This window comes from Mesitornis unicolor, unplaced genomic scaffold (assembly GCF_000695765.1).
Source record: "Mesitornis unicolor isolate BGI_N332 unplaced genomic scaffold, ASM69576v1 scaffold9979, whole genome shotgun sequence".
NCBI classification, from domain to species: domain Eukaryota; kingdom Metazoa; phylum Chordata; class Aves; order Mesitornithiformes; family Mesitornithidae; genus Mesitornis; species Mesitornis unicolor.
Genome location: NW_010209242.1, coordinates 9,986 through 21,337, shown reverse-complemented (window position 1 = coordinate 21,337; position 11,352 = coordinate 9,986). Strand labels below are relative to the sequence as shown.

At 40.9% G+C, this 11,352-nt stretch overlaps 1 protein-coding gene across 6 annotated transcripts in view; it reads left to right on the top strand.

The window, feature by feature from the left end:
• Window positions 1–11,352, top strand: part of LOC104547221 (core histone macro-H2A.1) — a 38,154-nt gene that overhangs the window by 25,994 nt on the left and 808 nt on the right. For 4 of the 6 annotated variants that reach the window (XM_010192822.1, XM_010192825.1, XM_010192823.1 and 1 more), the window contains 2 exons: window positions 4,104–4,193; window positions 6,694–6,868. In XM_010192822.1, the coding sequence (XP_010191124.1) occupies window positions 4,104–4,193; window positions 6,694–6,868 (265 nt within the window). Of the gene's footprint in view, window positions 1–171; window positions 263–4,103; window positions 4,194–6,693; window positions 6,869–11,352 lie in introns of all 6 variants that reach the window. The other 2 variants (XM_010192824.1, XM_010192826.1) reach the window with 1 other exon arrangement.

The window sequence follows — 11,352 nt, the reverse complement described above, 5'->3', positions numbered from 1 at the left end:
CTACACCCCTTTCTCTACACACACCTGCACACACAACCCAGCATACTCCTTTGGCGCAAGGTTTGGAGATGTGAAGGTAGGAAAATATGGACGTTGGTACATGTGTAAATGTAGAGCCTTTGCTGGGTCTCTGTCCAACGTGGTTGATATACATCTGTTTACCTGTTGTAGTTGCAAGTTGTACAGGCTGACATTGCCACGATCGACAGTGATGCTGTCGTTCACCCGACAAACTCTGACTTCTACACCGGTGGTGAAGTAGGTAATGGCAAGTTCAGTGCTGCGGAGTTTGTATGTGTGTGCATGGTCGATCAGCAGCCACAAGCTTGTTGTAGCTATGCAGATTTGCATTCAGTTCTCACTTCCAGCAGTCCTGACTGATAATAAAAAGAAATGATTGCAAACTCAGTAGGCATTTCTGATTTTTATCACCAAATCTGACTTTGAGAAGTAACAATAGAACGCACCACCAAAAACTTGAAGTGCAAGAACAGTACGTTCAATGCAGGCGTGTGACCAAGGAAAATGAATTACCGCATTGTTTGGTTGACGTGTCAAATGCCTGTTTTTAATATGGTTTGATGCTTGATCTGTAGATTTCTAACCAGTTCCAGTACATTCTCTCCATGCCAAGTTTCAGATGTTCACATCTGTCATGCTGGATTTAGCCCATCTGTATTTTCTGAACCCATAAGAGTGGTTATTTTTTTCACATTTTACCTTAGGGACCAATTACCTGTGCAGCCCCGCTCAGCGGTCCTTACGCCCACAAAGAGTGACATTGCATACATTTTTCAGGCAATCGGTCATCTAAGCTACACCGATGAGAAGGCATGATAAAAAATATGACAGACATCTTAATTAAGTATCTTAAGTGTCCACTGAATAACTCTTCTCATCATAATACCCCTCTCTGCATACAGTATTTTGAAGGATTTTCTAAAAGGGTAGCAGTACATTACTGAACTGCCGTGGTAATTTGAGAAGACAAATCAGAATTTGCGCTGAATACGGCAGTTGCTGGTAAGGGTGATGACCCACCATGCTTAAAAAAGTCACATAATCCCAGCCTCTGCTTTATATCTCATCTTAACCTCATCATCCCTATGCAAATGGTCTCCCTCCACACCTGAGGCCCTGTTTCAGTACTGGCTCAGAGGGAGCAGGTCCCGCTGCAGAGCTGGCATCTCCTACCCCACCTGAGTAACGCGCAGGTGAACGTAGCTCTGTGGAGCCCCTTGGAGCAGGGACAGCTGTGACTTGGCTGGGTAAACATCATGCAGGGACATTAAAATAAGATGTGATAATACCTTGTATCTGAAGAATACACTTCTAAAGTCTGTCGGACTCACTTAGCTAATGTGCCTGTCTCCTACCCTTTGGCAGAAAAATATTTTGCTACCCTACAAAGAAAATTGTCTCTCGAAGCTGCACTGCTTGTTCCTTAGTGTAGGTTTCTGTTGCCTCTGACTGCTGTAAGAAAGAATAGAAGTGCACAAATGCTTAGCTTCCAATGATTAACTTTTACCCATCTAAATTTTTTTATTCTTATTATTTTTGTTGGTTTTTCCCTAACAATGTAAGTGTACCATGGGCTTAGCCTGAGAATTTTAGAGCCTAAATTTCTGCTAACGCTGTTTTCAACACTGATACCAATGCCTGCTTGGAAAGCATGAGATGATGATTGTATTCTCATGGGAGTGACACATATTTATGCCTGTGAGCAAGTGAGGTACTAACCTTGAAGCTGTGAAGCAAGACTTCCATCAAGAAACTTGCTAATGTAGTGGAAAATGGTTAAATACGGGATGTACTTTCCCAAATGAAACTAATTTACAACATAGGTCTGGAATATAGTTTCAATATCAACCCTCACTATTAATCAGAAGAACATAATTGAGGAGTAAATGTAGAAAACATAAGTGATTCATACCAAGTACTACTTTTGCTCTTCTTTGTACCAGATCTGCAAGAAGAAATCTCAGTGGAATAAACTGACAGAGTTGTTCATTGCTTTTAATTAGAAATTAATTCCCAGTAGAAGGGAAAAAGCTGATCCTTCTGGATTGAATTAAACCAGACTAGGCTAAATTCCATTAAATGTACGACAGCTTTCCAATGGCAAAGAAATGACCTACTTAATAGATCTTTTCTGTTACTAGGCCCTGCACAAGGCTTAATTATGTTTCCCCTTGAAACAAGGAAAATTAAGGATTATGAATGTCATGGGTTTTAGGACTGATCTGAGTTCATGGACTCAAGGGGAATGTAACTGGAATATATACAAATATAAATAGGAATGATATGGAAATACATACAAGGACAATGTAGCTAGAATGGAAGGCTGTTTCTTTCCCTCTCTATCATTTCTCAGAGTGATTTTCTAAGTCCCTGGTGTCAGCCAGACTCGTTCCGCCAAGGGCAGCGTGCCGTGGTACCTGGCATGTCGCTGCCTTTGGAAGGCAGTGCATTTCCAAGCACCCTAGTTCTGGCGTGGGTCTCCTCTCCTTAAGACACCTTGCTGCAAATGAAGCCATTATTGTATTTTCCAAGAGATTTGTAAGATATTGCCTTCCACTCAGTTGCACAGGGATAGGTAACTTTGAGCTTCAGAAAATTCTTAGAAGAGTTTGAGTAAGTTTAGACTGAAGTATTTATATAAAAAGTTTAAATGAACACAAATTGCAAATTGCACTCAGACCTACACAGTCTGACCTTGCAATCCAGCTTTTGGCAAACACCCGTTGTGAATTGGTTATGAAAAAAGCAAAAGAAAAGGCATGCATTTTTAAATTGTCCTCAGCTTTTGTAGCCCAAAAGCAATAAACTGCCAACAGCAAAATAGAGGCAGGGTCACAGAGTCAGTTTTTGAATGAACAAGCAAATGCATTGTTCTTTTCAACTTTCAGTCTCCATTTTGGAAGAAATTTAGCAGTGGTGTCAAAGCAAAAGCATCTCACAGTCCTCTCAGTTCTTAGAGCTATAACCCTGTTTAGTAACCTGAATCTTGGAGGAGGGGCTCTGCTTCCTTGAGCATACAGTATGTGCACTTCCATCAGAAAATGCATTTTTTTCTTTCTTCATCAGTGAAAGTAAGGGATTTCACCAAATAAGTGTCTAGAACTTTAGAGATCCTAGTTCTGAATTTTTGGAAGTCATTTTTCCAAGTATTATCTCCAATCAGAGCCTTTATGATATCACTGCTTTTTACTTTATCTACCTTTATAATCAATATGCACAGTGCAAAATTATGTGGGGTGCTTATGTAGTTAGGAAAACGCTTTCTTGGGCTGTTTAATTTTTTTTATATTAATATTTAAAACTAGAGCTGCAAAATAAGATCTAAACCATTTAGTGATGGACTGCCTTTGTCAACAGCATACCTTTTGGTTGCCCAGAAACACTGCACAGCTCTTCTCCTCCCAGAATGACTTTGTCCAGCTCCTTAGCTGTAGTTAGAGAAGTTCATTGGAGGAATATGTTCCTTAGAGATTCTCCTGATTTCTGAGGCTCTTCCTCTTGGTTAAAGGTGGCTCAACAAGCTGGGCAGTTACCAAGTAAAGCAGCCCGCTGCACTCACGAGACTGTTTCATTCCTGGTGCCACCTGTTGGGGTCAGGGACCAAGATCAGGTGAGTTTCAAATTCTTATTGTGGCAAATGGCTCTTTAAAACAATTTGTAAGAGAGAGGGGAAATGAATCTCAGGGGAAGGAATTATGAACCTTCAACCACTCTTGAGCTAGCACATCCTTCTGGAACATTTCACACTACCAAATGCTCATGAGAAGGACGGAGCTAGGGATGTCTTGTCAGATGTTTTGACATTAAAATCGGAGTCTGAGGATGTTAGCAAGGGATACCGATGTGAGGTTTTTGGGTTGTTAGGGTTGTCTTTTTTGGTTTTTTCTTTTTGTTGTTGTTGTTGTTGTTTTTAATGACTAGCTAATTCCGAAGTCCCAAAAGGTTTAGATCTTACTTTGCAGTCCCCAAAAAAATATTTGGGCAGAAAAACTCTAGAATGATGTAATAAAACATAACAATGAATCACGCGTCTGCTGTGGAAACCTGGGATCAGAGGAGTAAAGTGACAATTCTCTGTTCAGGGAGCACTTTGGAAAAGAAAGGCGGCAAGGAGTTTGTGGAAGCTGTCGTTGAGCTTCGCAAAAAGAACGGGCCGTTGGACATAGCCGGAGGTGAGTTCTGCGCTCCGGAAAGCTGCGCGCAAACGGCTGCGGGCGCCGGCCTCGCCATCTGCGGCAGGCGCTCTCATTGCCAACAGCCAGCCAGGCTCCCTCGGGTGCAACACTCGGGTTCATTTGTCTTCTCCACAGTTAAAATACACACTTTGCATCTCAAGTAACCTTGCCCAAAGCATCTGGGAAGTGGCGCAGTGATGTAATACAACAAGTAAAATCAGGCTACTCGCAGGTATGCGCATACGCAATGAATGTTGATTATCAAGGGCACTGTTCAGAAGAGCAATTAAGGATATGCTTATTTTTCAGAACAGTTGAGTTCAACTCTGTTAAACATCTGCTTTGCTGAAGTGCTGCTGACTTTCATGGAACTTAAGCATGTGCTTAAAGTTAAGCATCTGCTTGGGTACTTTGTTTAATCAGTGCCAAAATCATCACTATAAAAGCTTACGACTTTTTGATGCCTAGTTATCAAAATTTATGTAATATCTGAGGAAAATCTACTATATGAGTAATAAAGTTTGATAATGACGACATATAATTTTACACCATCTGTGAAACTGCTGATACATGTTGTTCATAAAGAAGGTTGATTCCCCCATCTGTGTTTATGCTATTAAAATAAATACAGTGTGCGCAGTTTTGTAAACGAATTCTGGCTGAAGCTGAGATGTAAGACTTCAGCTCCGACAAGAAAAATTACAACTGTTTACTTCTGGTGCCCAATACATGGGGATTTTTCCTTGTTTTTTAAAATTTTTAGTGTTTCTTGGAATTGGTGTTCTGCAAAAGTATGTACAATCAATTGCTTTTCTTTTTTCAATGCTTACTTCTCTGCAGTATTCCTTATCAGCCCAGACCACACTTCTCTCCACCTTGCAACCTATTTGTGAGCAAAGGTTTTTTCCTTGGCCATCATTGCATCCCTCAGATCTGAGGGCTGCGTGGCAGTCTGACGCGGTGGGAAGCTCTACCCTACACCGGCAGAAACTGGCTGATAGGGACATGTTGGAGGACTCTAAAGGAGAACTGGCATGCAGCAATTTCTCAATCATATGGATATCCATGTTTCAAATTTCTCAATCCTATGGGCATCATTTAACTTACCGATAACCAGGATCCTTACCTGGAATATAATTGTAACTGGCACAGAACATGTCCATCGTTCTGTCTTCTACAGCAAAAACATAACTTATGTCCCCTTTCAGAATATTTGCATATGAAGTAAGGGACAACTGCTCTTGGTAATTAACAGTTGTCTTCAACAGAATCCTAATGAGTTAATTAATGACTGCCCTAGAAAACACTCCCTGAGAAATACTAAAGTTGGTGATGCGTATCAATGCAGTATTTAATTCTTTCAGGATGAAGATATTATCCACATTTCACATCTGACTAGAGATATGTCAACTGCGTTTAATAGATTTTTCATGGATTTATGATGCATTCTGAATCTGCCAACATTTTAGTTGCACATTATGACAAATTAGCATTGCCTAACACTGAGGCTGTTCAACATGTTGAGAATCTGCAGAGCCATAAGAACATAAATGCTTGTGCTTCCATTGTCCTTCAAGGAGTATTGGTTTGTAGCCTGGCTGTGCTGCCTCCTCTTATTCCTCACACGTCTGTGGCAGTATCGTGGTGATAATATACAATTGGCATGGTAAAAATTCTTTGTTTCTTTGTACATTCAAGACCTTGTCTGTTGGTATAGAAACTGTGTGAATAAAACATTGTAAATCTATAAATGCATCCTCTCCAACCATCTGTCAAGAATGTGATGAAAGAGAGAAACTAAAACCAGTGGTCTTGGATGACCCATATACAAAAAAGCTCTAATAAGACCAGGTCTTGAAATCACACAAAATGCCTTCTTCACAGTTACTCAGAAACAAAGCTAGAAATAAAGCAAATATCTTAATTCACCTCTTTTCCAGCCTTCCTTCCTTACCAGTTTGTGGAGCTCTAATAGGTCTGAACTGATCCAGTTTGGGCTACAGTGTGATCAGAAGCTCACAATACAAACTATGTATATAGCAGGAGTAGCTGTAGATCACACAACTCATAACTGTGTGATTGTAGCATCTTGGTATTTATGGTAGTTCTGCAATAAACTGTCTCAAAGCAAAGATCATCCCTTGAGCAGCTTTACACCCTAACAGATTACTGCATTTCTCCTTATACGTTACACAAGTTTGTACGATCCCCCATATAAATGTGTTTCTTTGAAGTCAGCCATGAATTCTTGCTCTCTCTAAAATAAGCTCAATTATAGGTATGATTTATAAATTACCTTAGCATTGTGCAGCTGGAAATGGAAAATACAAAGTCTCTGTAATCATGTTGTTATAGTTTGAGGCTGTGTGATTGTAATCTAAAACATTCACAGGAGCTAAAGGAACGTCTGTCAATTGTTTGCTATTTTAATCACATGTGCGCTCTTTTAATCCTAAGAAGAGGAAACCAATTATGTTTCACTTTCATTTCTTACTAGCTGTTGTCAGTGCTGGCCATGGATTGCCTGCGAAATTTGTGATTCACTGTAATAGCCCAGGTTGGGGCTCAGACAAATGTGAGGAGCTGCTGGAAAAGACAGTGAAGAACTGCTTGGCTCTGGCTGATGAAAAGAAGCTGAAATCAATTGCATTTCCTTCAATTGGCAGTGGCAGGTAAGGCTGTTACACAAACCTGATGCCCAATAGGTCACATTTGCTAAGTTTCATCTCATGTGTTCCAGTCCCTTTTCATGTACAAAACCCATTGCTACAGTGCTGACTTTATTCTTTTTCATTTAGATTGGTTTCTTGAATTAAATGTTTCTTCTAGGTTCAGTCAAGCTGTGCGTGGAGCTTGCAGTATTCTGCTGAGTATCAGTTCAACTTTGGCAGGTCTCGTAGTGATCCCTGCAGAATCTTAAAGCATGCAAATAGGTTAAAGAGCATAAAGCAGACTTTTAAAGAGGATATTAAAAGACTTTTTTCAGCCTATCAATTTGTTCATATAAATTGGGGATGTGGAGAAGAACATGATGAAAATGGGTCTCTTTTACCTAGTTTTAGTACGTAATTAAACTTACTTCAATATATGTCTTAGGATAGCTAGAAGACATGGCTTAGTGTTTGTTTAAGCAGCAAACCTGAAGCGCCTTGATTCTCAGGATTTGCAGAGTCACTTCAAGCTTTCGCCCAAAATCCGTAAGCTGAATTCCATGCGGTTTACATCATGGGACTGTTTCAGGAAAAAAAGGTCTTAAAAGTCTTTGCCAAGGTTTTTGAAAGCCAAAGTCTAAAGCTAAGGTGCTTTGGCTTTGTACAGGATGCTCAGTGCCTTTGAAAGTTGGATCACTCTTAAGAGTCGAAATACAGACTACACTGTTAATCTGAAGCTCTTGGGTTTGGGGTGGGGAGGGAGGTTGGGAACACTTGGCCCATAACGATGGCTCAGTGTGAAGACCAAGGGCCAAATCTAAGCTGAAGTACACAGTTGTGCATTTAACCCTGAACAACTGCTCCTTTTGACTTTGCCATGAGACAAGTTGGCTGCTGTACAGCATGAATATTCTTCCCATTGTGCCGTGTTGCAACACTGGACTAATTCCTGCATGTCCTGTGGGTTAGGGCAGAAAGCACTGTTTGAGCTTTTGGGTGAATGACAACAGAGAAGTAGAAGTTGGACTAGGACAGAAAAATTGAGTTGCGTCAGACAAAGCTCCAATTAAGTTTAATTGGCATGGGTGTCATTTTAAGGAGGTAACATGAGCAAACGTTGTGGAACGGTAGAGAAGTAAAACGGAGGGTTTGTACCAAGCTGTTGGATTGGCTGCCAGGTTCACAGGCTGGTCAGTACAAAGAGAAGCTCTGAATTGCTCTTTGGGAGAAACTGCATTCCTCCACAGGCTGTAAAGTGGCCATGGAATTGGTTCTGTAGGTTCCTACAGCAAGACTACATAAAGTGTCTTCTGCAGAGCCCTGTCTTTCCTGGATAGCTCCCAGCAACAAACCATACCCCACCCTTGTTGCAAAGTAGTTTTTTGGTGTTGGAAGATGATGAAACTGAATAATCATGAGAGTCACATTCTGCTATTTCTATATGAAATCTGGTTACTGACAGGCAAGATCTGTGGCTAAGTTCTCAACTTGGCACGTGCACATCATCCTCACTCAAGCCAGTTGAAGTGGTGCTTTTAAAAGATGGAGAGGAATCAACAAGCCTTGAGAAGTATGTGAGGCTGTGTGTTTTCCCTTTTTTCTCTTAATTAGAGATATTCTAGCATAAATTCATTTTAGAGATAACAGAATATATTCTGACAATACTCTTTACGTGTTTTTATGAAGTCAGAAGCATTGAAAAAATAAAAGTAAAGCTTTTAAAGACAGCGAATGCCAGACACCACGTGTATGCAGCTGCTGTAGTACAGACATCTGTCAAGCAGACATCACCTAATAAACCCACATAAACAGTTTCATTCTCTTTTATAGTTGAAGGAATGGGATTACATGAGGGCAGTTCAAATAAATCACAGGGGGAAATATAATAGCGTACTCGTAGCATTCAGTGAGCCAGATGCTCAGCTATAGCCAGCTTATGGAAAGCACGAGTTGGGTGCTGTGCAAAGGTAGCCTGGAGTTCAATCTGGTAGGGCCAGCAGGAGAACAGGGGAAGGAGAGTTAGGGATTGATCATAAAATCATCCTCGGAGCAGAAATTTCATTCTGAGGCTCTGACTTTGATCTGAATTGACACTAGTTTAGCTAAAGTCTCAAACTGCCTTTTCACAAGAATTTAACTCAGACCAGTAGATCGATGCAAGGGGCTTCTGTTTGTTCTCGCAGCCCACACATGGCCACTGGGTCAGCACCTTTCTTCTGATTTATCTACTCTCTTTCCTTTCTTTGGGGTCCTAAACAAGTTACTTTAATTGGCTTCCCTGTGTGCGTGCTTCCCTTTGACCATGCTGCTCTTCTTTCATTTACGCTGTTGTGACCACCTTGCTGGAACGCTACTGAAGTGGAAGTTGTACAACTTCAGAGTCCCCTGGGAGCAATTCACAAATGGTCTGTACCCTGGTTTTGATGGTGGCCTGCATGACAATTCCTGCTCAGGAGCAAAATTCCTCAAAAGATCTGTTCAATTTATGCCAGGATGCAGCATTCATAGTACAGCAAGTGATCAGCTGCGGAGGCATGCTGAGTCTGTGTCTTTTTCTCTGGGTAAGCTAACAGAAGGAAATACCTCCTGTGTCAAAACTGCACTCTCAGTTGATTAACTTGTCACACAGCTGATTCTCCCTGACCAGCTTGTGTGGCTTTGGAAGAGTACAAGGTTTTCTCACACTGCTTTTTCCTTTTTTCCTTCTTCAGTAAAAGGAAAAAATTGGCCATTTTCAGAAAAGAACAGAACAGCATGAGCGACTTCATGTCATCATTTTTGAAGTATCACAAGCATTATCTTCAGGCAGCTTGTCTAATATCACATTACAGGCAGCGCTACCACAGAATTGCTCTCAGACTGTATTTTACAGTAAGGTAATGTGCAGTAAGAGGGCCATGACACAGGCAGTTGCCTTTCTCATTTTGTGTCTTGCAGCTCGTATTGAGAGGGAGAGTACAACAGCATTTTATTATCAGAGTTTGGTGCTTCGGTGAGCAAATGCTAAGTGATGTTGCATCTATTAGTGCTGGAGGTAAATTTAGCCTCGCTTCCTCAGATTGCTGAGCAAGCTCTGAGAAACTCAGCCATCTGTGTAATATGAAATTAGTAGTAGTGTTAATAGTACACACTTTGTAAGAGGGAGTGTTGACCACTGTGTATCTGTAAGTGCATGTCAGGCAACCAGGTGATGTTCAAGGGGTTCTTTCAAATTGTTTGGTTCATACTCATAGCGGTGATCAGGTCCTGTCACCTTCAGACTGATCACTACAATGCACTTCACTGCGGCTCAGGAAGTGCTTGGACTTTGGCTGGGGTGAAACGACAGCCTGAGGGGTAGCAGTGCTTCAGGAGTAATAACCACAGCAAAGCTTAGACCACATTCAAAGTAGTCACCAAGTGTAATTTCACAGTTAAAAGCCATGACTTATGAAACTCACAGTTCAGACCATTCTACTTGTGCTTGACCTGTTTGAAGATTAGGTGAAGCTTTCAGACAATGGCTACTAGATAAAATGTGAACAAGGTTGTAAGAAGCGTTCCCAGATTAGGCACTGAGCTTTGAAATTCACTCACATACAGTTTTGTCATCCAAGACAGCAGCAAGATTCATTCTGTTTGTCTGTGGCTTCTCCAGAAGAAAGGGGCAGGAGCCTCCTTTTAGAGGCATTGCTAGAAGAGTAGAAAGGCCTCTGGGTTTTAGATCTCTCCAGTTGATACCAAGCAGATGTCTTTCAAGATACTTTTCTTAGGATTGTAAGTATACTGAATCAGCTTGTAATTAAAAAGGATGTAAAGGAGCATTGGAAGTGCTGCTAAAGTTGGCTTAGAAAAGCCATGAAGTCCCTTAAGTCTGTCCTCAGCCCTGACTCAGCTGCTTTGGCTGGACAAGGCTCACGGTGATCAGGGAGAGCAGATTTGCTCACCTCCACTCAGCTTGCTTCACTTTTTCTACCACGTTTAAAAAATAAGGGTGTTGCCAATGGTGTTTCTCACTACCAAACTGTTAGAACTTATTCTCTCTTCCTTTTCAGTCTGCAGCAAGTCTCTACAGTTAACTTGTAACATTTTGTATTATATAATTAACCATTAATAGTGGTAAAACCATTTTGTACTTTGTGTCTTTTCGTGCTTCATTTTCTAGATCAAGTTCTTTGTCTCTTTTTACTTTTCTTTAATGATTAGTTCACTTTCAGGACTGGTTGGACTCTGCGGCTCTCCACGTGTATGCTGCTTACATGAACGCTTCAGGCCACTGGTTAAATTGTCTGTAAAGTGAGAATAATTGACCCGTCAGATATTGTAAGGATCAATCCATTAATGCGTGTGGACTTTCTATTCATATTTTGGGAATGCTTTTCTTCTCTTTGAACAATTTAAGTCTTGCCTAAACAAACAAGTTTGTAGCTTCTAATTCAGACAGTAAACACTGACTTTGTAGCTTTATTTACCTTGCTACGGTGGAGAAAAGATGGAGCATTCCCTGCAAGGTTGTACCATCAAAA